Below are 27,744 nucleotides of genomic sequence, written 5' to 3' on the forward strand. Positions count from 1 at the left end.
CTCTGTGTATTATTCAACTATCTTGGCAACAAACTTTAGAAAATGGATTCTTTTTGTAACTTTTTGCAGAAAATGATCGGATTATTTTTTAAAAACCTTTTTATGTATTGCAGTCCAAATAACATACTTTTCAAAACTCTCTTTGGGAACCATTTCATGAGAATGTAGAGGCAAGAAGTTACATTTGTACAATAAAGATTTCCCATTGCTAACAATAATCACAATAAAAATTATATACTGTTTTACAAATGGGCATTTTCCACGTTAGTTTAATGCATCAAGCATGTTGGGCAGAAATACGTCTGAATTTTGTATTAATTTAGTCTTGCTCATTATAAACATTGTTATAGCAGAGATTCACAGTTATCCAAGTTAATTAATGTTTGATATTAAGTACACATGGATATTCTGTTAATTATTTCTATTAATATGCTTGAATGTTTGCATAGGCCACTGAAATTTCAAACTGCTCACAATACTGCAGCAACACGCCAGCAATTTCTGGGCCAGAAATGTTTTACACAGGTCACAGTATTGCCACAAGGTGAATGAAACTGAACAATTGGAAGTGGAAGTGGTGGTGGTGATGTTCGGTTTGTGGGGTGCACAACCATGCAGTCACCAGTGCCCATACAAAGTCCCAATTTTTACACAGTCCAATCTAGCCACTGTCATGAGTGATGATGATGATGAAATGAAGAGGGCAACACAAACACCCACCCAGTCCCTGGGCAGAGAAACCCCAATCCACTATTGGCAGTGACTGTGGCTCCCCTGCTTTTGCATTCCACAAAGGAAATCTGTTAGCAAGAAAAATAAAAATAGGTTTTCTCTCTCTCTCTCTCTCTCTCTCTCTCTCTCTCTCTCTCTCTCTGTTTTTTTAGTGAGTGAACTGCTCCTGACACTTTAAACTGATGTTAGATATATACCTTTTCCACAATTTCACTGGAATATAGAAATGCTCTTTAGGATAGATCATAAATGCAGTTCATCTGAGAATTGATAAGGTCAATACCAATGTGAGAGAGACTGTATATCAGCTGCAACCAGACTAATGATCATGTTTCAGTTTCTGGCTACTGGGGGATTCATACAGGCATTTGCTTTTCTCGCCAATGTCCCTCCAGTTCCCAGAAGTTTGTAATGCTTTGGCTCAAGGAATTCACAATGATGACCTTGCTGTCAAGTGGCCTCTACATACCACCACCACCCTCAACAAATTCATTAAGATAAGTTTTAAATAATAATCAACATTACAATTTTATTGTGGCTTACCAGAACAGTGAGAGAACTATGAATTTCATAAATGCAGTAATTTACAACCAAGTTATTGAATGTGGTAAGAGACAATAGAAATAGGAAAAAGTTGCCAAGTTGCTGTACATGAATGGGGAAACATACACTGTGAAACTAACACATAGTTTTGAAGTCCTCAGAACCTATGCAGACAAATGGCTCACTGCTGCAGATATTCTGATATAACAGCAGCAGTGAGAATATCCTGTATGTATATTATTTTCTATGATCCATAGTTCTGATGATCGAAGTATCACATTTATGAGATTGATGGTTGTCTCATGTGTCCACTTCCAGTTTCCTGCAGACAACAAACCAATCAAGTGCCTCTGTTTATGTCCACCAACTTTTGAACTGCAGTGAAATATTGTTTCATAGTTAAGATTACATTACTATACACTTCAGCACTTCATCATGAGAAAGAGGAAAGAAGCCTGATAACAAGAGGGAAGCATTTTTAGAGAAAGGCAATGGCAGGTATGGCATGGCCATACAAAAATGTTCTCCACACCTTGTGGGCAATACCTCAGCAATAGCCCACTCCATTAGCAATACTGCAAGCACATACCATAATATTGTCATATATTGCAGTAATACTATCATAAACAGACATCACCCTAAAGTATGGTCCATATAAACTCACATTTAGTGCTTAAATTAATTTTTATTTTGTGCACTGGACAACAAATGAATGTTCAAGCAATAGTAAACCAGTGTGCTACCCCTTAACAGAAGCCTTATATCAAAGTTTCTGTCCTGAAAGATATTCAAAGAAATTTAGGAGTGTTAACTATATTATGACTTATATTTATGAAAGATTACACTAAAAAAGATTGGAAACAAACAAATGCCTGCTTCTGTTTACCGGTAGACTTCTTTTTGCGCCTTTTTTTCTTCTGAGGCACAAGGTAAAAATATATTTAACTGGTTAACATTTTCTATTCTTCTTTCTTAATACTCTGGACATATATTTGTTGCGGGATGTTATCAATACAAATAAACAGCTTTCAATTCAGACTGTCAAGAAGTTCAAGTAAATCCCCAGGAGTTTCTTCACAGTTATCATCAACTGTCATTTCTCTGGAAACAGCATCCAATTCAGCAAAGTTGGACTGTCTCCGTGCATCTATCTTTATTTCTTTTTTTATGCTCAACTGAACGTCGTCTTCTCTGAAAAAGAAAGGTACTGCACACCAGGAGTTTGGAATTTACAGCTAAACAAAAGCATTTATGAAAATAATGGCAACTCTTTCTAATCTACAATCTCAATTATATTGCTATATAATTATAGTCTGCTCACAAAGAGAGGAACAAGGACTCCCTAGTTGTGAATTGGCATAAGTCAGATAACTTTGCCTACTCGTGCTGTGTGTCCAGCCACAGCCAATCTCAGCAATTGAATATGAAACCTTGTGCATGCAGCCATTGTGAAGTGGTTTTTGTGCTGAGTTGCAAATTAATACATCTGTTGACAAGTGATGGAGTGGTTCCTGGTCCATCATGGGCAGCACCAGATGCACTATCCACTCCTCAGAGAAGAGTAATCATTAGTACTTTGTGGTATGGAGCAAGAGAAATAATTAACACTGTCCCTGAATTTTGCAATCAGGAGAGTAAAAATAAAGAGTTGTCCACAATCTCTCCCACTCAGTGAGATGCAACAGTGAAGTACACAGGAGCAGTAGATGAAATCTTTATCGATACAGATAAATTGAGCAGTAGTGTCAGTAATAATGACTCATAAACCAATGGCGAATATAATGAGACTGATACTGAGTGACTTATGTTTAAGACTGATTCTGAGTGACTTATGTTTACTTACTATTCAGCATTCATTTTTAATAAATGTTCAATATCTGGACCTTTCTCTTTGTCACCATTATTCAGCATGAAACCATCAATTTCGATTTCACAAATCCTTTAAGCTTTTGTTATGCCTGTTTCAGGTTTTACTTTCACTGCTGCACAATACATAGCAGTTGACAGCTGGTACAATGGCCAACAGAAGGCACTGTCAGTGCCACTTGGAGCATAAACTGATACTTGATCACAAGTGTAGTGCCAGTACTGTGTGACTCAAGCATTGCTTGGTTCCCCCCTGCACTGGCCCTCGCCCTATCTGCAGCCAATATGTTGGAAATCAGTGGGTGGAGCATGCTTCCTCCTCTCCCTGCACAGCCCCGGAATTCATTCTTTTTCTTGTGAACAGACTATATAGCACTAGAGTTGTGAAATCTTACTTGTAATGAATCTTTCATTTAGTTCATATGCTTACAAAAAATGAAGCTGACTTTGTTAATTCTGCTTTTCCCCACTTCAGATCTTTATGCACTTGGCTTCTGTACATGAAGCACATTTAAAGTAACAGTTTTAACTGAAGCTTTTATCGTTCAACATATTATTGCAGCAATTCTCAGAAATCTTCCCATTGTCGTAAAGAGGTATGCCAAAATGTGAACTATAGAAATAATAGTCACAACGGTACTCACAGTAATCGTCAGACATTTATTTCAGTTATCATCAAACATTATATCATACTGAGAGATCAGAATTATGGAATGTGCAAATAACTATCTGTGGGAAAAAATGTAATTACACTTGCTGTACATTGAGGCACTTATTCCATTGATTCATTAATCTTATTAACCAGCAGCAGAGTTGATTTTTGGTTGCAGTCTCAGTTGTTCTTAGAAGTCATCAATAGTGTTATCATCTCTGAGTAGCCTGAACAAGTGGTAAATATGAGGGAGAAGAGTGAGGCTGCCAGGGGGAGATTGTCATCATTACTCTCAAAGTACCTGGCATGGTTTCCTGTTCAAGAGATAAATGAGAGGCTAACTCAGTAGAAAATACAGTGTAGAATCTTCTGCGGATTCTGTCGGGATCTGGAGCTGTGTTCAATTTTGATGATTTCTGTTGCTTCTCAATACCACTGACACTAATATGTATATCACTCATCTTTGCAATGATGCAAGAACTGAATTAGAGCAGTATCCCCGAATTTTTCATTTGTAGAGGAGGATTTGAAAACAGAGTTCAATTTTCCTGCTTTGATGCCCTCTTTCAATCCCTGTCTTGCCCATGAGTGTCTGCACACTAACTTTGGTATCTTTACTTATGATCAGAATCGCTTTGGGTTTGCGACATCCTTCAATAACATTCTGTTATGGTAGTCACTGAATGCTTCACACACTGCCCTGCCCACAGCTAGAAGATTTTCATTCAACATCTCCCTGTTCTAGCCCTTTGCTTTGTTTTACACATATTATGCAGTAGACTGTACTTCTTTAGGAGTTTCTTTACAGTGACTGTATACAAATGTACATCATGAACTGTTCTATTAGTTACATATCTATTAAGTGCATAGTCAACTATTCTTCTAAACCTGAGCCACATTTCTTGTACAGATAAATGTTTCAAGTTCCTTATTGAGATATCACCTTCTACCTTTTTATCTAGTTTGCTGAAAATATAAACCCTTCTACTTTTTTAAATTGCCCTCCATACTTTGGTAATCACTGTTGCTACAATTGTCCCATGTCACTGATAACAGTTTCTCTGTGAACATCCTCAAAGAGACCCGGTCTATTTCTTGTTATTACATTTAATATATTTCAATATTCCAAACAATCTGTTCTAGGTGGTTCTCAGAGAAAAGATTTAGTAATGTATCACAGAACATATTATCATGCCCACCACTTACAAAACTGTAATTTTTCCCAGTTCATTGTTGGATGGTTAAAATCTCTTCCAATGATGACAGAATGATTGGGCAAAACAAAATTTCCATGCAAAGCACCAAATGCACTGGGTCAGCTCCATTCATTCAGAACAACATCCTTTCTTTAGAATTTATTTTCTTAGTCTGACCAAAAATAATACATGGAATTATATAATACTATAACTCTGCCTGCTTTTCCTTGATAAATGAACACAGTATTATTAATTGCTCTTATTTTCTCTTTTTCTATTACTGAATATCCACTGCACTGCTTTTTGTTTTTATTCCTTATGACACTTTCTATCCTTGAACATAATGTAACACGCTTGTGCTGCTAGCTTCTCTGACTGTTCCTCACAATGTTTTGAGCTAATCAGGTGTTGTGTGTTTACAGTTGACAAGATTAATGGTCTGCTGATACAGAGTCGTAAGGAAAAAATTGCGGTGGGAAGTAGCTAAGGAAACCCTAGTAAAACTGCTCATCAGTCTTCCTACACATGTCTCACAACATGACCATTAGAATAAAGTCAGAGAAATTTCAACTATAGTGCACAAACATTTGTTCTTTTCTGCTTCTCACATACAGGTCACAAATGGGAGAGATGGGGAAAGGGGGGGGGGGGAGATAAAGAGTCTTATATTATTATGGTGTACCTTTTGACAAACACCACACAGTTGCTTGCTGTGTTTAAATTTCGCTGTAGATGCACACGTGCGTTACTTACCTTTCGTTCACCTCTGTACCAAATAAAGTTATGTGTATTAGGTCTTTTGTTGCGTTGCAGTCAAAAGCTGTTCTGTTTCCTAATAACTGTGTCATTAATAGATTAAGCTCTCCTTGTGCTGCTTTCACACTAGCTGCTCCTTTGGAAGAGCCGCCTGATGCTGGCTTCAAGGGCACTTCTCCAGTGTGGCAAGTAGAAACTGAACAAGTGTCACTGTGTCCCGGTGCAGATGCATATCTGGAAACAATTCAGTTCAAGATCAATTCAGGATATATGCAGATACAAACAAACATTGCCTTTTTGAAAGGAAATCTGAAAAGTGTATATTGAAGGTACTATAAGAGACAGTTTAATGTAAGTGCATTTATTTATAACTGAAATACACTAGAGCCATACACCTATTAATTTTTTATGAAGAATATCTAAAGATCCATGCAGTTGATGTTTTCCTTCCAGCTCACTGCCTGAATCCAGCTCGTCAACAAATACAACAAGTTTACTGTTCCTTGTCCTGGAATAATTCTTTCAAAATGTGCAGTCATGTGTTCCATAATGCCAAGTCCTGAATACCTTTGGTCATTTAAATTGTAACATAACATTTCTGACTGCATCCATGAACTTGTCCTCCTGGTTATTGTGGGCACCAAAGTTGGAGAGAATGTGTCTAACTTCACTGAGTAGGATGTGATCAGAGCCTGTTTGTCTAGCTTAAGGATTACTAACTTCTAGCACTTGTGGGAGAAGTCCTGGGTGGCAGCAGCATGCAAATTTAAGTAATGGTTATCATGCTGAGTAGTAGTTTTTCTACATGGTATCCCACACAAGCAAACCAATTGCGATTTTACCTGTGGTTACTTGTAATTTAGGTAACTAAGCTATGTATGGCTCTGTTTAAAAAGAATAGCTCAATAATTGAGTCTCACAAATCTGCTTTCATGCTCAGCAGCTAACTTGCTACAAATAATAATTTGTAGTTGTGATCCTGCAGTCAAATAGTCCATGCATTGGCTAGAATTGTGAATTTATAAAATAAATAGACATATTAAATAAAAGATAATGAATAATTAATGAAAAGGTTTCTATCCTAATGTCTCTATCTGATGTATACACAAAGAATGATGTTGACTAATGTTTACTAAAGAACATATATCCAAACAAATGGAAAGTGGTCCTATGGCAACTAAGAATAATACAGACAGAAATAATCTTATTAAATGCAGTAAAATTGTACTGACAGCATTACAAGAATGATAGCAGAACCCAAAACCTAGAAAGTCATCCAAAGTGTGTGAAAAACATTTCGTGATCATAATACATGGGGGAAAAAAAGGAGAAAAAAAAACACATCTTACAAGTGCTGCCACAAGTGGAGAAAATCAGCACTACTTGAAGGATATTCATTTGCTGCAAGCACTGCCAACATCAAGCTGCCCCCAGACACAAAGTATTAAAAAAGGCTTGTGTCCACTAACAAATAACTTCTGTAAGCACTTGCTGAGGTGTTTACATTAGAACAAAAACTTACTCGAGTTTACTTCTTCAAGTCACTGGGGCAAGTTTGTTTCAGGAACTTGCTGCAAGTACTTGTTGCAGAACTGCAGTTATTCTTAAAGCCCAAGCAGTCAAAAGTGTTGTTTCATTTTTATTAATGAATAAAAATTGTGGCATAACACAAAAATAAAAAAATGTTAGGATAGCACATACTGATGTTACCACGAAATACGAGGGTGGTTTGAAAAGTTCTTGGAATGGAATAGAAAAAAAGTACTTACATCACAGACACTTTTTTATTTTTCAGTGTAGTCTTCTCGTAGATTAAGCACTTGGTCCAACGATGTTCCAGTGCCTTGATACCATCTCGAAAATGAGTTTCCTCCAGGCTTGCAAAATAGTTGTCAACTCTGGCTATCAATTCTTTGTTTGAAGCGAATCTTCGTCCACCAAGAAAAATTTTCAGTTTTGGGAAAGGATGGAAGTCTGCCGGAGCAATATCAGGTGAATAAGTGGGTGTGGCAACAATTCAGACCTTCATTCATGTAATTTTGCCATGGCGACGGCACATGTGTGCGGGCGCGCATTGTCGTGATGGTAGATTACTTTCTTCCTTGCAAAACCTGGCCTTTCTTCATATATCTTTTGTTGCAATTTGTCCAGGAGGTTAGCATAGTATTCTCCAGTAATTGTTTGCCAAGTGGGGAGATAATCTACAAACAGAAACCCCTTCGAATCCCAAAACACTGATGCCATGACCTTTCCCACCAAAGGAATTGTCTTTGCTTTCTTTGGTGGTAGACAATCAGCATGTTTCCACTCCTTTGACTGTTGTTTTGTCTCTGGGGTATAGCAGTGCACCCAAGTTTCATCTGTGGTCACAAACTGGCACAAAAAATCTTATTTGTTTCTCCTAAAACAGGCCAAACATTGTTCCGATATGTCCATTCTCATGTGTTTTTGATCCAGCAACACCCATCTTGCAGATAATTTTTTTGTTTCTAATTCTTCAGTTAAAATGTGATATACCCTTTCAGATGACCTCTGGCAAGCATGAGCAATTTCACACACTTTCCATTGGTGATCCTCCATGACCATTTTGTACACTTTTGCAATGATTTCTGGAGTAGTGACACATCTTGGCTGACCGCTGCACAGATCATCATCAAAGCTCTCCCAGCCAAATTTTAATTCATTTGTCCACTTGGCAACAGTTGAATATGAAGGAGTAGAGTCGTCCTCCAGTGTATTCAGGAAATCGGCATGAATGTCCATTGCTTTCATATCTTTCTTTATGAAGTACTTAATCAATGCTCAAATCTTGACTTTTTCCATCTTTGCAAATCACTATGACGGAACAGCAACAGAGCCACATCACTGCCACGGCTCTCTTGCAAGAGCATTAATGTGGCACGTGTTTACAGGCAACAGTCCAATGAATATGATGTGAACAACTCATTGCGCTAGCACTGACCTCTCGTGGTGATTCGGAGAACTTTTCAAACCACCCCATACTATTCCATTAATTAAAATCAAAGGACTTCGATTAAAAACTTTGAGGATGTCGTATGCACATTTTGAAAATCTCTTGTCTATTGTATAATCAAATATTCGATAACAGGTAACAAAAATGCAGTGTGGTATCTCACCAGACAGCATTTTAATTTTCACTTTTTGCAAGCAGTATTTACTATTTTTATCACAACTGTAATGCATTTATGTTTACAGTAACATTAAAAAAATCAGTTAAAATTTAAAGGCATCTGTACTGCCATTCTACCTTCCCTTCTGCTAAAACAAATTGATTGGTAAACTCATTTCGCACTTGTTTGACTGGTGGTGTCAATTGCAATTGTGCATTTGTTTCAACCCATCTGTCTTTTTCCCATTCTCCTTTTCGATACTCATGTTCTCACACTGGTACTGAACACAAACAACTTACATGAACTAAACTGATGGGTACCTGCAGCAACACGCAAGAAACTAGAACAAATTTTCACTCTGTAGTGAAGTGTGCGCTGATCAGAAACTTTGTGACAAATTGAAATTGCTTGCGAGACCAGGACTCAGACCTGTGAACCTGGTCTGGCATACAGTTTTGTCAGGAAATTTCATGCAAGTAACTGTTTCTACTAACTTGCAAACATCTTGAAGTTGATGAAACTAGCAGATGTCAACGGGAGGGGATGGGGAGGTTGCAGATATGGTGGTTCCTAATATTCCACCCAATTATGTGACGTACAGATAATGCACCACATCACAGTGGGAAGTTCAACAAAGTGCCTAATAAATACGATTTCAAGACTACGATGTTAGAGTGGTTCAAGATAGACAAACTGCAGCAACTCAATAAGGAAAGCCAAACAATTATCTAAAATAAAGGGAAACAAACCAGCCATGAAAGTGTATGTAGTGGATAAAACAGCTGAGAGCAGAGGCCACGAAGTAGTCTGCTTCCTGCCCTACAACTGCAATCTAAACCCCAAAATAAAACACAGTTTCAGGGAGAACAACATCACTGATGACATGTCAAAGGAAAGATTGCATATGAATTGGCCAATGAAATGTGTGCATTTCTCCTTCTTAGATTGGCCGAAAGGCCTAAATGATCCAACAATTTCTTGGAACAGCTTGGAACAATTTCATGGAGCAGCTTGGAATTCATAAAACTGAGGGACTCTGCTTGCAGTCCTCAAAGGTGAAGCGTTGGTCACAAGTCTTGGCCCTGTGTGGTAGAAGTGACATTTCATGAGTATAGTGAATATTATGTCAAGAGTGAGTGATCATTGAAGTTATTTTTTCAATATGGAAAGCTTAAATGAATGACCAAGTGTATTTATCATGTGCAGGCATTAATTATAATTAATCATTTTCTGATCATCTAGGTAAGTGTTGTGGTTTCATGGACATCCACATGTTCAGTAGATAGTTGCTTTATATCAGATCACTACTGCTATAGCTAGCTGGAGGTGGCGTTTAATGACTGAGGCAAACTTGGCAGAATATAACTAAATTCAGTGAATTCCATCTGTTTCTGAGGAAGCTGGATGTCTTGTGTTTTTGCGTGTCTTGCGACTGATTGACTTTGAACAATATTCCTGTTTTGTCTTGCTTGAGATGATCAGTGAAAGATGCTAAGAGGGAGTGTATAAACTGTTAGCAGTACACAATTTCAAATCCAGACATTGGCATTCGTAGCCTGTATCAATGAATGCAAGTATGCAACTCCATTCGGGGGAGGGGGGGGGGGGGGGGTGTTTCTTTCCTATAGGCCAGCTATCAACTCTTACCACAAAATTCCACAGTTATCTAAGACAATCAATTAATAATTTCTACAGTGAGACAAGAAAGGAAGACTGAAGATCAACACATGACTGTTGATAAGTGTGAGAATACACAATTTTTGCATAGTTAAATTTTGGATATTTCCCTCAAAAGTCAGAGAGTACCCTCATCGTCATATATCAATGAGTAACCACGTCATTTACTACTGTTTAACTAAAGGGATATCTCAAATAGCACCCAGGTTCACATTTTTGCATAGGATACCCTATGTTAGTGCAGATATTTGTGTTATAATGTTATTTGCTAGAGGTGCTCCTTAGGCTGTGTGTGACAGTTGGAGTTTACTAGCAGATGCTATTATGTCATAGCAAGTATGTTGTCATGCTTCCAACACCACACGAGCACTAAAAGGGCCCTTCAGAGTGACAAGATCAAAAATATCCAAAGAGGAATGTATATCGTATATGACAACTGTATTAATCAAATGAGGAGCTGTTAGATTGTTTTAGTTGTACTTTCCCTTTACCCCTATTCCTTCCCCTTCAATTCTTCTGCCATTGGTCCAAAAGCTTATGGAAGTTAAATCCTTTTGTGTGTGTGTTCCCCTGCCACTGCTTGGTGGGTAGATATTTTTATCCATCCATTTACATTATATTATCAATAATTGAATATTTTTGTTAATAAATTGTTTGTATCAGTAAGAAAATCCAATTGAGAAAACTGTTAAATTACAAGGAGGCAGAGTAGCCTATCCAGTAATACCTCCAGGAAGAAAAATTCTTGTACCGCCAATAGGAATACTTGAAAGTGGTAAAATACTAATCCTAACTTTCAGAACTATCTTCTGTTGAGTGTTTTTGTAGAGCACTCCTACTGGCTGTCCTGAAGATGTACAGTTCTGTGTCCATTCATATGTAAAAAGCTCAAGAATGAACAAGTTTTAAAATGGTAACAACTGTTCAGGTAGAGACAATGGTCTGGGACTGTCATATGGTTTCAGAAGTACAGTAGAGTCCCGTTAATCCGAACTAATTGGGACCGGACCTTTTTCGGATTACCAATTTGTTCAGATTAGCCAGAATTATGGTGACAAATTTTCTAGAATAAAGTATACCGAGCTAATAAGTAGGTACACCACGGCAACAAATGGGAACACGTGTGGGAACAATGGCTCATCCTCACTCCCTGCCCTTGTTGTTGTGCATTGTTGAGACTTTCAAAGTTTCTGAGATCAGTGCACTGCCAGTTTGCTCGCAAAGTGCTTGGTTATGTTAGTTATCAATTGCTGGCACTCTTAACAGTTGTATTGTATTCATTCAGGTGTAGTGGTGTACGTATTTTTGTCATGAGTAAACGGAAACATACAACGTTAACTCTCAAAGAAAATTTGAATGCTTTGAAGCAGATAGACAATGGTGATAATGTATCTACATTGGCAACAGAACTGGGTGTTGGTAAAGCAACCATTTGTGATTGGAAGAAGAACTGAGTAAAGCTTGAACAATCCTGTGAAACGTCATCAGGTAAACGCTCAAAATTCGGCAGACTTTGAAACAGTCCCAGTATGATAAAGTAGATGAAGCTCTTTTCCTTTGCTTTATGCAGGAAAGAGAAAGGGGAACTCCTTTGAGTGGAGCACTGATTCAGGAGAAGGCTGTTTACCTGAACAAGTTAATGAATGGTGATGAGTCTTTTAGTGTGAGTACGTGTTGGTTGTACAGATTCAAAAAACGTCATGGAATCTGTCAGCTAACAATTACTGGAGAGAAGCTTTCTTCTGACTGTCATGCAGAGATGGAATACTTGGGTGAGTTTGAAAATATGATAAGAGTGTGAAAGTATTCTCCCCAACAAATTTATAACGCTGATGGGACTGGCCTTAATTTTAGGGCATTGCCAACAAAAAGGCTGTCATCAAAAGCAGAAGACTATGTGCCTGGTTTTAAAATATGCAAAGATTGTGTGACTTTATAAGTGTGCAGCAATGCTGCTGGTAATCACAAGCTGCCTTTAATGCTGATCGGCTGCTAGGCCCAGAGCTTTTAAAAACTGCAACACGAAATCCCTGCCCGTATATTATCGCAACAAGATGAAAGCATGCATGGATGGCAAGCTGTTCAAAGAATGGTTTCACGGTCAGTTTGTTCCCTCTGTTTGAGGGTTTTCTAAGGTAAATCATTTGTCTCCCCGTGCAATCCTTTTGATTGATAATGCACCATTCCACCCCAGCACTGAGGAATTGTGTGATGGAGAAATTTTGGCGAAGGTTTTGCCACCAAATGTTACACCACTTCTACAGCCAATGGACCAGGGCATACTGCAAACATTAAAACTGATTTACAGAAAACAGTTTTTACAAATGCTGATCCAAGATGATAGCATTCCTATAGTGGACAAAATAAAAAAGACCAATGTGAAGGATGTTGTTTATTGGGCCGCTGAGGCATGGCAGAATATTTCTGAAAATATTCTGAGAAAATAGTAGAGAAAACTGTGGACATCTCTTGAATTTCAGCACAACCTAGCTGAAAATGAAGGGGAAAATCTGCTACAAATGATACAATCCCTGGATGTGAAGAAGCTAGTGAAGGAGACATAGATGAGTGGATGGCAGTGGATGCGGCATCTGTGGAGAACCTTACTGACGCAGATTTAGTTGCTCCTGTTACTGGAGACCAGCAAGAAGTGGACTGCTGTGACGGATGTGACAACGAGCCTGAAAGTGACAAATGAGAGCTGGTGCCACACAGTGACGCAGTAGAAGCCCTTGACCTCGCGCTACATTAATGGAAGCAACAGCCCACTGCTACACCTGCTCACTGGATGTTTATGAGATGATGGCACAACTAAGCATCATATAACAGACTGTCTTCATTACACCAAAAAACAATGACTGAGTTTTTGTCATCTAAAAAGTAGGGATAAAATGTCTGCTGTATTTTAGTAAGTTTGACAGCTTTTCTTTCACTGTTATGCATTGTTTAAACCTAATGTTTTCTTGCCAATTTTTCTAATACATGTTTCCTGTACTGGGTAAATTAAAATAATGTGTATGTAAAGCAGTTTACCACACAGTTTTCCATACTTAGACTAACATTTTTCATGTTCAATTAACTGAATTACTGGGGTTCGGATTAGTGGGACTCTGCTGTATGTTCCAGAAGTTAGGACAGTCACAGATGATGTCAGTTCAGGCCTCAATTTGAGAAATTCTTCACTAATTCACAGAGATACTGACAAGCTGCCCAGTATTTATCTTCAGCAGACCCAACATACAAATGAAGACTGAACTTTTGAACCTGCACAGGTTCATTATTCATGGAGGAAAAATTATTGGTCAACATTGAAGGGGAGGGACAGAGTGCATGTTTCCCAAGAATCCATCTTGTCTGAGAAGGAAAGACTACAAAATTGAAATAAAGGACATCACAGGGTGTAGAAGGTATGTCAGCTTCAAGTAAATCATGAGAAAGGGAGTGATAGAGTGAGAAGTAAACATGGAACAGAGTGAGGCAAGTGAGGACAGTTACAGTTTAACAAGAAGTGTACAAGGGAGGAACCTAGAGGAGAAGAAAATATAAATAACTTTTGTTGTTTGTTATGTCTTTTCACTCTGCCACCTTTCTACACTTGATCTACTTTAACTATTTCCCCCTCTTTTCTTTGTTGGTGCCATTAGTGTTTTTATTTTTATATATTTTATTTATACTTCTCAGTGTTGCTTCCTGGCCACCCCCATTTCTCTGTTTATTGCACTTTATTTTGTTTTATTCTCTCCAATAATCTTTGAACCGATGCTGACACAATGCTAACTGATGTGTATTCACCCGACTCTCTGTAACACATTTTTCTTGTCATGAAGCAGGAGCCTATGGTTTTGAAGGTTAGGAGTAGTGTGTAGTTTTTTGCATTCTGTATCAGCTATAATGGGAGTTGGGCCTACTAAAGATAAATACTGAATTGCCTTTATGCCTCTACATAAATTTAATAATTTCTAGAAAGAGGTTTTCTTGTTTCTACACTCCAAGAATTTTCCTTGCATCATTTATATTTTTATGACAATGGAATCAGGAGGTTCTGAATCCAGGTAAGATACTGTTTGAAGTTAGACATCAGAGCATCTTGATCCACTTAGAAACAATAATCATATTAGTGGTGTGTTCTGCCAAGTCACAATAGTTGTTTTTCATTTTATGCACAATATGTTGACGGCAGACCCAGCTATCTTCTTCAGGAGCTGCAGTTTTGTTGTTATGTGTAACCCTGCCTGGACTCCAACCAGACTCTAAACTGCTTTGGTCTTGTACTGCTCTTAATAGTTGAGTTCAATTTATGACACCACTACACCGCTTGATGTCCCTACGTTTTCCACAGCTCACACTGATGTTCTGTGAAATGCAAATTCTCTCAACATTTCCTAACTCTGGTGCATGTGACAGCCAGTGAGATCCTAATAAATTTGTTTGAATAGACTCTCTAATTATGCTGTCCCAGGAACTCGGCATTTGCACCACACTACTGGTCCCATCGTATTTCATTTCATGATTATATTCAAGCCAGTGCTCAGCGACATCTGATTTGCTTGGCTGTTTTTGTCATGTGTGTCACTGATTTTCCTTGCATCTCTCCTTGACAGTTCTCATAATTCGCCCCACATTCACATGAAATGCAATACACTCCTGGCTTTTGGAGGCCTAGATTATCTTTAACATTACAAAGAATACTTTTTGTCTTAGTTAAATGGAGTGACTGTCATGTTTCTGTAGGAGCAGTGGTGGCTCGTGGGTATACATTCAGTTTGTTCACAAATTTTTAGATTCAGACAAATATGAGAGCGTGAAATTAGTCTGAGAAAGAATTGTTTTTGCGGAATTTTGTTGTTTTGTACATAATTAAGTGCAGTTTAGGGCAATAATGAAATAATGTGTAAGCTTTTGCAATTCTCCATTTCACATTTTTGTGAAAGTGAGAGTTTTCATATTTTTCCTTTTTTTTTTGGACAAATGTACAAGATCCCTAACAGATGTATTGGCTGGTTCAAATGGCTCTGAGCACTATGCGACTTAACTTCTGAGGTCATCAGTCACCTAGAACTTAGAACTAATTAAACCTAACTAACCTAAGGACAGCACACACATCCATGCCCGAGGCAGGATTCGAACCTGCGACCGTAGCGGTCACGCGGTTCCAGACTGAAGCGCCTTTAACCGCACGGCCACACCGGCCGGCAACAGATGTATTAGTTCATGAATTTACTTCTGGGTTGAAAATCAGATACTCTTACGCTGTACCCATACAATAATTTGTGCGAACTGTATACTTCCTTGTTAAATGTTCACTTGTAGTCACACTTATTTGATTTCATCACTCTCCCAATCAAAGGATGTGTTGTCAGTGGCCCTAGTTCCTTTGCTGCCCTGGTAATTTATTTTTCTGTTTACAGAATGAGATTTTCATTCTGCAGCGGAGTGTGCATTGATATGAAACTTCCTGGCAGATTAAAGCTGTCCACCAGACTGACTCAAATTTGGGACCTTTGCCTTTCGCGGACAAGTCCTCTACCAACTGAGCTACCCAAGCACAATTCATGACCCATCCTCACAGCTTTACTTTTCTGTTAGCATTTAAAGTAGATTTAACGAAGTTCATGTTTACATGCACACAAAAGTCATTTCCCACTCAGTAACAACCAACTTCAACTACAAAGTACCGTTTATGGAAATGATTAAACTCAAGTAGTAATGTCTACCAACATAGTCACTTGACTAGAATACAAATGAGGCACTGAGATCTACAAGTGCCTATAGCACGCCACCCTCAATCTCACATTTATGTGAATATTAGAGAAACCAATGATACAACTTTTTGTGAATTTTCATGAATACAATGTGGGCCTACAGCACCTGATCACCATAAGGTCAACAGATTTCAAAAGCATGAATAAATGCTACAATCTCACAATTGACAGTGAAGTGCTTAGGCCCTTATGATTCTCAGCACCTCAAATGGATTACTGTGTGATAAAATTCATGACTTAATACAATTAACTCATTCAGAAATCCACAAAATATGTTTACTGTCAGTATAACTTTAACATATAGGCCATCCGATCTTATTTTACTAAAGTATAAAGTGAGTAAATTAGAATATCTGAAGACAATCAATTATTGATAAAATTATTTAGTTGGATAGAAAAAAAATCTACTCACCAAGTGGAGGCAGAACACACACATAAAAGACTGTTGTGATTGGCAAGCTCTCAGAGCCAAAGGCTCCTTCTTCAGGCAGAAGGGTTGAAGGGGAAGGAAGAAGGGTGAAGGAAAAAGACAGAAGAGGTCTAGGAAATGGGGTGGATTGTGGGAAAGTCACCCAGAACTGTGGGCTAGGGGAGACTTACCACACAGGACGAGAAGGAAAGAGTCTTTGCGAACCAAAGCATACTGATCTCTATCTCCATGCCTTGAGCCATCACCATGTGTCACAAAAAATTTGGTACCAGTGACCTTGGTGCATAGAGGTCTAACACTTTAAGACAGGGAGCTAACTGAACAATTACAACACCTACAAACAATGTTTTGAAGAAATGGTACTCAGATTATCAAACTGAATGCACAATGCACACAAAATCAAGAGCACCTGAGGAAGAGGTTAAGACTGAGGAAGAGAAGCCAGCAATCACTTATATACCTTATACTGGTCCAATATCCAGAAAGATCAGTAGACTCCTGCAGAAACATGGCACTCAATGTATTTCACCCCCTCAAACCAAGACGAACAGTATCAGGGACACACCTGACTAAACCAACGAAGCCAATCAGCTGTCACTGAGCACTAGCTTGAATATAATCACAAAATGAAAAACAATGAGATCTGGTACTCAGTTTATTAAGATCTTGCTGGCCACCACATTCATCAGGGTTTGAAAACACTGAGAGAATTTGCAATTCACTGAATATCAGTGTGAGCTCTGAAAACGAAAGAGCATCAAAGGACATAGTGGATGTCGGGAATTGAACTGAGCTATTAATAAAGGCACGAGACCAACAACAGCTCATGGTTGATTGGAGTCCAGCAGCGGGTACACATAACAGCAGAACGCATAGCACCTGAAGAATATGGCTGGTTCGATCATCAAAATTTTGTGCATAAAATGGAAACGACAACTCAGCAGGACACCTGGGAGCACACCATTAATCAACCACGCCATGAATACTTGATAAATCAAAAAGTGTATTGTTGGACATGGGAATATTGATGAAAAGTTCAAAAACTTTGTAATACTTGTTGCTGGGAATAATGAAATGGTCTCTAAAATAACAAAAATCAGTGTCACTTTAAGTAGCACATAATTTTGTCAATCATAGTTTTCGACGTCCAGAAAACGATGCAGTTTCCTTGCTTTTTGCCACTATTACTTGAATGGATCAATAACTAAAATAAGAAGACAATCAATAGGAAAATCTGATTCCTTTCACATAATCCATCAAATCTGTTCTGAAAGAAGCAGATACTATTTTCATGAAGTCCTTTGTGTGTTCATCATCCGTAGAACTTTTTTTGGCTGTTTCATTTATTTCAGTCATAGAATCAGTATATTCACACAACTATATCACAGTTTATTTTGATGTAAAATCGATTTCAAGACTACATAATCTCATCATAAGGTCAAAAACGTGCCTCAAGAAATAAGTACCAGAGAATTTGTACCTGATGAGACTATATAGTCTTGAAATCAGTTGTGCATGAACAGAATATGAAAATACAGTGTTTGATACAGTGGAATGAAGATCTGACATTATTACCTTTCATTATCTTACATCAATCAGAGGCTTTTGACAGTGTGAATCATGAAATTCTTCTAGATAAGCTTAAATATTGTAGTACGAATGGGACAGTGCACAAATTGTCTAAATCATATTTAACTGGAAGAATGCAGAAGGAAGAAATTAACAGTACACACAGTCTGCAAATACCTGCAGAGTTCTCTAACTGGGGAAGTCTCAAGAATGATGTCACTTATATTAATGACTTGCCACTGTATATTCATGAAGATGCAAGGCTAGTTCTTTCTGCTGATGATATAAGTATAGTAATAACACCCAACAAACAAGAATGAGCTGAGGAAATTTTGAATAATGTCTTTCAGAAAATTATTAAATGGTTCTCTGCAAATGGATTCTGACTAAATTTTGAGGAAACACAGTATATACAATTCTGTACAGTAAATGACAAAAAAACCCTGATACACACAGACTTTGAAACAAAGTCTGTTGCTAAGGCAGAATATTCAAAATTTCTGGGTGTGTGAATTGATGAGAAATTGAATTGGAACAAACACATTGATGATCTGCTGAAGCGGTTAGGTTCAGCTACTTATGTTATTAGCGTTATTGCAAATTTTGTTGATAAACACACCAATAAAAAAACCTACTATGCCTACTTTCATTCATTGCTTTCATATGGCATCAAATTTTGGGGTCATTCATCATTAAGGCAAAAAAGTATTCATTGCACAAAAACATGTAATCAGAATATTAGCTAGAGCCCACCCAAGATCACCTTGCAGACATTTATTAAAGGAACTCTGAATATTCACAGTACCTTCACAATACAAATATTCACTTGTGAAATTTGTTATTAACAACACATCCCAATTCAAAAGTAATAGTGAAGTGCATAGCTACAACACTAAAAGGAAGGATGATCTTCACTATTCTGGGTTAAATCTCATTTAGGCACAGAAAGAGGCGAATTGTGCAGCCACAAAAATCTTTGGTCATTTGTGAAATAGCATTAAAAGTCTGACAGATAGCCAACCAACCTTCAAAAACAAATTAAAAGAATTACTGAATGGCAACTCCATCTACTTAATAGATGAATTTTCAATATGAAGTAGTAACTGTAAAAAAAATAATTAATTATATTGTGTAAAGAAAACTTATGTTAAACTGACATGTTCCACATCATTATGAAATGTTGTATTCATGACCTACAGAACGAGTATTACTGTAATGTTATGTATGGCACTTATAAACTGTCCAGATGTCATTGTTCATTTTCTTTCAGCCATTTGTCTGGATCACGAGCACCACTTGCAGAAAAGACAAATGTGTCTGATGTGTTGGTGGTAAAATGGAAAATCTATTTAAAAAAATATATTTCTTTTATTTTCCAACATGGTATAAGTTGATCATCAAAGCACATGAAAAAGTTTGTTTGTTGTCTAATAGTATCCACTCTGCCCTCAAATCACTGACAGTGTTCATACAAAAACAGAAAGCTGATTACCTTGACATAAAGCATCCCATATTCTGCGGCCCTAAACAAATACAGATAGTGTGTTGTATGTAGAGACTTCAGAAAGTTAGTTAATTAGCTTCATGTCCCATGGATCATTTGCATGATCAATTTTGCACACACATGACAACATAATTTTTAAAAATTTGCCACATGCTCAAAAACCAGTCAATGATACTTTGAAGAACATTATTTACCATTTCTTCTGTTTCTGTATGTATGCTTGGATTGATTACAATATTGGTGTCATTTGCAAAAAAACTAATTCTGCTGTTAGTATAAAAGACAGAAGATCATTTACATATATGAGGAACAATAGTGCACCTAAGATTGAGCATGATTTCTCTCCAGTCAGAATAAAGTCCCCACACTACATTGCCAGAATTACTAAGTACAATTTTCCGCATTTTTTTCATTAGGTATGACGTTAGTCCACTGGTAAGTTATACCGTCAATACCACATAACTTCAGTTTGTCTCGGAGAATATAGTGATTCACACAGTTAAATGCCTTAGACCAGGTTGTAAAAAATACAACTGGCACTATTTTATTATTTAATGCTTGTAAAGTTTGGTGAGTGAACATGTAAATGTCATTCTCAGTAGAACAACTCATATGAAATCCACACTGATTATTACTCAAGTAAGATACTATTTTAGAATATATCACTTTCTCAAAAATTTTGGAAAACGATGTCAGGTAGGTAACTTACACACATCTTCCCATCCTAAGATCATTCCACAATCAGAGTGGCACATTGTCGGAATAGAGCACATTTCCTGCAGAGACAGATCTGCTGTGACACAGACAACAGATGTATCAAAGCATGTGACTCAAGTAATGCAGCACTTGGAAACATACTCCAAACTTGAAGTATGCGGTGTTGTACAATTCTTGTGGGCAAAAGTCTAAATTGCGAAAAGATTCACCATGAATATCTGTTGGTATATGGACCAAACGCAAGGTCACATCCAGCTGAAGTGAAACGTAACAATTTGGCTGAGGCTGCACAGACGGTGATGCTTATTGGGAAGTATAGATCTTGCATCATCAGATTTCCCCTTTTTGGCAAGCTGAAAAAACATCTGGAAGGAGAGAGATTTTCCAATGATGAGGATCCTCACAGCGGTTCATGGATGGAACTCTGACTAAGGTGCAAATTTCTATCATCAGGGGATTGAACTATTGGTAGAACATTCTGACTGTTGTTTACAGAGTTAATGTATCTTTGTCTAATGTATGGTTAACGTATCCACGTCTCTTTCAAGTGTAGCGCATCACTCAATGTACAAGGTGTATGAGAAAAGTAATGAGACTGACAACACTGTGAGCAACCTGGCGCTGCTGTGTTGTTCTGCTTGTGTAGACTGGTGTGTTCATCCTTCCAAGTGCTCAGTCCAAGTTTCAGCTTCATACAGCTATCATGTGGTTTTCGAGAGTACCGTCAGTGAAGCTGTGTTTTTTTGTGTGTGTTTTAAAAATGGAACAATGGAATTTGGAGTAACATTATGACATCACATTTTGTGTTAAACTTGGGGAATCCGTGACTGGGATCTTTGAAAACTCCGGACTCTGAATAACATTCAAAATAATGTAACTGACTTGTTAAAGAACATACCAATTGAAGTCCTTCAGCACTGCTACCAAGACAGGAAACAACAACTCTGCCTGTGTATAACTGCTGAAGGGAACTACTCTGAAGGGGACTGTACTCGGCCTGCCATGATAATGTGTAACGAACTTTTTGATATCCCATCATACAATTTAAAACTAGATTATTCAGCAGTGGTGAGTCTCAAACTGTTAACTTTTGGGAGGATATACACTCCTGGAAATTGAAATAAGAACACCGTGAATTCATTGTCCCAGGAAGGGGAAACTTTATTGACACATTCCTGGGGTCAGATACATCACATGATCACACTGACAGAACCACAGGCACATAGACACAGGCAACAGAGCATGCACAATGTCGGCACTAGTACAGTGTATATCCACCTTTCGCAGCAATGCAGGCTGCTATTCTCCAATGGAGACGATCGTAGAGATGCTGGATGTAGTCCTGTGGAACGGCTTGCCATGCCATTTCCACCTGGCGCCTCAGTTGGACCAGCGTTCGTGCTGGACGTGCAGACCGCGTGAGACGACGCTTCATCCAGTCCCAAACATGCTCAATGGGGGACAGATCCGGAGATCTTGCTGGCCATGGTAGTTGACTTACACCTTCTAGAGCACGTTGGGTGGCACGGGATACATGCGGACGTGCATTGTCCTGTTGGAACAGCAAGTTCCCTTGCCGGTCTAGGAATGGTAGAACGATGGGTTCGATGACGGTTTGGATGTACCGTGCACTATTCAGTGTCCCCTCGACGATCACCAGTGGTGTACGGCCAGTGTAGGAGATCGCTCCCCACACCATGATGCCGGGTGTTGGCCCTGTGTGCCTCGGTCGTATGCAGTCCTGATTGTGGCGCTCACCTGCACGGCGCCAAACACGCATACGACCATCATTGGCACCAAGGCAGAAGCGACTCTCATCGCTGAAGACGACACGTCTCCATTCGTCCCTCCATTCACGCCTGTCACGACACCACTGGAGGCGGGCTGCACGATGTTGGGGCGTGAGCGGAAGACGGCCTAACGGTGTGCGGGACCGTAGCCCAGCTGCATGGAGACGGTTGCGAATGGTCCTCGCCGATACCCCAGGAGCAACAGTGTCCCTAATTTGCTGGGAAGTGGCAGTGCGGTCCCCTACGGCACTGCGTAGGATCCTACGGTCTTGGCGTGCATCCGTGCGTCGCTGCGGTCCGGTCCCAGGTCGACGGGCACGTGCACCTTCCGCCGACCACTGGCGACAACATCGATGTACTGTGGAGACCTCACGCCCCACGTGTTGAGCAATTCAGCGGTACGTCCACCCGGCCTCCCGCATGCCCACTATACGCCCTCGCTCAAAGTCCGTCAACTGCACATACGGTTCACGTCCACGCTGTCGCGGCATGCTACCAGTGTTAAAGACTGCGATGGAGCTCCGTATGCCACGGCAAACTGGCTGACACTGACGGCGGCGGTGCACAAATGCTGCGCAGCTAGTGCCATTCGACGGCCAACACCGGGGTTCCTGGTGTGTCCGCTGTGCCGTGCGTGTGATCATTGCTTGTACAGCCCTCTCGCAGTGTCCGGAGCAAGTATGGTGGGTCTGACACACCGGTGTCAATGTGTTCTTTTTTCCATTTCCAGGAGTGTATTTACGCGACCTCTTCAAGTTGTATACCTGCCATCTTAGCAGATTTCTGCAGTATTAACTACATTGTTGTAAGAATAATGACGGCAGTAAGGAAAACCGCACCACATTCTGTATGTGAAAATTAGTTCACAAATAAATTTTTGAACATAAAAATTATACATAAATGAGAAGTTAATTGAATTCAGATAAGAGATCATAGCAGAACATTAATATAGTCAACAATTTATGATGGGCGCAAAGAATACTTACATATTACAGCCCAAATCTGTATTCCTATTGCCATGAATATCAAATGATCCCAATTGCCTGGTGCCTTGGTAATCTCCACAACCATCAAATTTTGTTACATCCTTTATTTCACCAGTTTCATCATATGAACGTATTTCACCAGGAATATCACACCCTGTATATAAGAGGAAAATGTATTGTATATTTTAAAATATTGACAGAAGAAAACAAGCTACACAGCGAACAGAGGAACAAGAGAAAGTTGACTACATCCAAAAGTATGTTGAAACAACACACATGAAACTTCCTGGCAGATTAAATACATGTTCACTGAGCAATATCACAATAACTTTATGACTGTATGACTATAATATTGTTGGAATCGCCTAACTCATACAAATACCTGGGTGTAACACTGTAGGGATATGAAATGGAATGATCACATAGGTTTGGTCATGGGTAAAGCAGGTGGTAGACTTCGGCTTATTGGCAGAATATTGGGGAAGTGCAATCAGTCTACAAAAGAGATTGCTTACCAATCACTTGTGCAGTCCTTCCTAGAATATTGCCCAAGTGTGTTGGACCCATACCAGATAGGACTAGCAGAGGATATTGAAAGTATACAGAGAAGGGCACCACGAATGGTCACAGGTTTGTTTAATCCATGGGAGAGTGTCACAGAGATACTGAAGGAACTGAAATGGCGGGCTCTTGAAGAAAGACGTAAACTATACCGAAAAAGCCTATTAACAAAGTTTCAAGAACTGGCTTTAAATAATTACTCTAGGGATATTCTACAACCCCCTATGTATGACTCACACAGGGATTGTAAGGACAAGATTACAGTAATTACTGCACGCACAGAGGCATTCAAACACTCATTCTTCCTGCACTCCATATGTAAACGGTATAGGAAGAAACCCTAATAACTGCTACAATGGGACACACCTTCTGCCATGCACCTCACAGTGGTTTGCAGAGTGTAAATGTAGATGTAGATCGAGATATCTTTCCTTTACAATATTAAAACAAGTGTGTCAACAGCATATGGTGGAGCTCATTTTGAGATCTTTCTTGTTTTATTTCATGACTGTGTCCATGAGTATAATGAAGAGTAACAAGAAAAGTGAACTGACTTGCCGAACATCTCTCTTTGTCTTAAACCATTTTGATCTTTTACCTCCTACTTGTACACCGCTTTTGCAACTTTCATACAGTATCTGAACTTTTTAAATTAATGAAGGAGGGACATTATGTTTTCTCAAACATTTCCATATTTTACCCCTTGGTACAATGCCATATGCTTATTCCAAATCCAGGAACACTATATCAGCTCATTTCCTTTTTCCCAATATTGTTCCATTAACTGACGGAAGAAAAACATGAAGTCTATTTCCCCCGTTATTTCTGAATCCGTTCTGTTGTTCCTCAAACTGATGTTCTAGGATTTTTCTCAGTCTATTTCCATGATCTTTTCCATTACCTTTAGATAATGTGATAGCATTGTGATTCCGCAGTAGTTGTGCATGTCTTTCTATTTCCTTTCTTAAAATATGGTATTATGATTCCATTTTCCCAATCATTCAGCACTTTGTTCTTTTTCCATATCAACCCCAGCATCTGACATAACCACTGTATTCTTTGGATTCCAGCTGCCTTAATCATCATATCCACTGTCAGTCCATCGACTCCTGCTGCCTTCCCACATTTCATTTGTTTCACAGCATTTTCAGTTTCTCCCCATGAAATTGGATGCTGTTCTTCCTAAGCTTGAATGACTTCAGTGTCACTTTCTTGTTCATTTTATCCATTAAGTAAGATTTCAAAATAATTTTTCATCACTTCCCTGATGCCTTCTTTGTCCCTGATAATATTCCCATAATCTGTTTCAGTCACTTTTATATCTTTTCTGTCAGATCTTTTACTTTTCAACAACCTATGTAATAGTTTCTGGTTCCTCCTGCTATGTTGTTCTAGTTTCTTGGTGAATATTTTCCAACTCTTCTTTTCTTCTTTCACTATTATCTTCGCTTGGAGTTTCTTCTATCGATATTCCTGTTCCAGTATCACCACCTTATGCTCGTCTTTGCTATAGTGCATTCTTTAATTGTATCTTGTACTCTATTGTTCCACCAACTGGTTTCTTTCTCCTTTACTTTACATTTTGTTTTGCCACATATTTGCACGGCACCACTGAATATTGATGTTCTAAACAGGTTCCATTCTTTGTCCACACTACCAGTCTCCGTTCCTGGCAATTTTTGTGCTACAAACTTTTGAAAACTTTTCTTATTATTTTCTTCTTCTTTCAGTTTCCATTCCTGAATTTCAAGCATTCTTTGTAGAGCAGTCACTCTTTTAACCTTATAACTTAGATCAGCTACTAGTAACCTGTGATCGCTATCCAACCACTTCCTTGGTATAAGTTTAGAGTCCCTCGCTTTTCTCCAATTAGTTTGTCTGCAAGACATAGCCGATAACTGTCTTAGATTTTCCATCCCAGCCATACTACTAATCTTACGGCTATCTCGTTCATTGAAGAATGTATTCTTTATTAAAAGCTTATTCCTTGTGCACAGATTCAGAATTTCTAAACCTTCAACATTTCTTTTTCCATATCCAAAAGGTCCCATCACTTCCTCATATCCATTTTTATCAATGCTGATCTGAGCATTCAAATCCCCACTTACCATTATTTAATCTTCTCTTACTTGGTCTTCCAGTTCTTCAAGGAACTTCACTTTTTTATCATCACTGGACCCTCACTAAGGCACATAAACTTAGTGAAACTATTCTTCCCCATGTTCACTCTGTAATTATCCTTTCACTTATAAAGTTTACAATTGTCGTGGGGTCAATGCCTTTGTGAAAAACAAGGCCCATTCCATTCTTTGCCACTTTATTGTGACCAAGCCAGTTTAATTTGTACCCACCTCGCAGCAGTTTTGAGTTCTTTCCCTTCCATTTGGTCTCACTCATTCCAAGGATATCAATCTTTCTCCTCACCACCTTGTCTACAATCTATTCGCTCTTTCCAGTCTACATTACTACGTTTAATGTTCTCCCTCCCAAGTGTTTTTATCTTTTTGTTCAGTTCTACTTTTTTGTTCTTTATTAGTGTTTCGTCTTGCATTAGTTGGATCTTCTTGAGGCTGCGAAGATCCATCATTCATTCCATGGGTACAAGAAGTGCTCTCATTAGGTATTTTCAATCTGAGGCTGCATCTTTAATTGAGTTTCACATTTTACTTATGTTATGACATAACAACAACAAAATTCATTAATACTGACACTATCACTGAGGTAGCTAGAGTAATTTTCACCTTACCTAAAGTGAACAAGATGTTACACAATGCAAAACATGGCAGTTAAATGGCAAAAACTGAGATATTTCAGGGAAAATTGCAATTCTAGCTACACAACTGTTTAAAGCCCAGAAATGCAGTATAGTTTCATTTGGTGTTACAATCAATGCCGTTGCCTGCACAAGCTGATTGGATGAAGCCAATTAATTGTAAGAGATTTAGAAGAAAGCATTCAGATTAAAATGTACAAGGTGTGATCAAAAAGTAAAAGGAATTTTGTTTTTCAAGAAAGAATATTTGTTCATCAACATCAACTTTGTCCCCTACAAAGTAATACCCCTCAGATATAACAATCCTGTACAGTGCTTTCTCCATTCTTGGAAGCACTTCTGGAACTCACGTTTCATTATGGTGTTCAGCTCCTTTGCCAATTCTGTTTCTATCACATCAGTGGTGGCAAAATGAAGTTCTTTCGTGGTTCTCTTCATCCTCGAAACAGAAAGAAGTCGCAGAGGGCCATATCTAGTGACTATGGTGGCTGAGGCAACATAACAATTTTGTTTTTTGTCAGACAAGCATGAAGAAACACTGAGGTGTGAGCAGGCGCATTACCATGAAAAAATTTCCTTGAGTGGTTTTCCCGCAATTCTCGTTGTTTTCTTCAGACTGCTTCACACAAAGAACACATAACTTCCAAACAGTATTCCTTACTGGCTGTATGCCTATAAGACAGGAACTCAAGATGCACTATCCCACTGTAATCGAAGAAAACAGTGAGGAGACTCCTCACATATGATCAAACTTGTCGATCTTTTTGTTTTGGGTCTTTAGGCAGTTTCCACTGGGGCGAATGGGCCTTGGTTTCAATGTCAAACCCATATAACTATGTTTCGTTGTTATAACCTTCTTTAGATGTTCTGTATCATTATCGACTTCATTCAGTAATTACTGAGTTATGTCTACGTGATGTCATTTTTGGTCGAAATTCAACAATTTAAGAACAAACATTGCAGCTACATGTTTCACACCCAAAACATCTGAAAAACTTGCTGGCATGACCTAAAGGATATTCCGACATCCTCAGCAACCTCTCTGATAGTGATTCCGATAGCCCTGATGGGCTAATCACACCCAGCTGAGTGGTGTATC

At 38.6% G+C, this 27,744-nt stretch overlaps 1 protein-coding gene across 1 annotated transcript in view; it reads right to left on the reverse strand.

The window, feature by feature from the left end:
- Positions 1 to 834: 834 nt before the first annotated feature.
- LOC126458357 (protein OSCP1-like) overlaps positions 835 to 27,744 on the reverse strand; it is a 60,685-nt gene continuing 33,775 nt past the window's right edge. Inside the window, exons 4-6 of the mRNA XM_050095328.1 lie at positions 23,312 to 23,465; positions 5,743 to 5,979; positions 835 to 2,466 (exon numbers count right to left, since the gene is read on the reverse strand). Coding sequence (XP_049951285.1) covers positions 2,304 to 2,466; positions 5,743 to 5,979; positions 23,312 to 23,465 — 554 coding nt within the window. The 3' untranslated portion in view covers positions 835 to 2,303. The remainder of the gene's footprint in view (positions 2,467 to 5,742; positions 5,980 to 23,311; positions 23,466 to 27,744) is intronic.

Source organism: Schistocerca serialis, chromosome 2, assembly GCF_023864345.2.
Source record: "Schistocerca serialis cubense isolate TAMUIC-IGC-003099 chromosome 2, iqSchSeri2.2, whole genome shotgun sequence".
NCBI classification, from domain to species: domain Eukaryota; kingdom Metazoa; phylum Arthropoda; class Insecta; order Orthoptera; family Acrididae; genus Schistocerca; species Schistocerca serialis.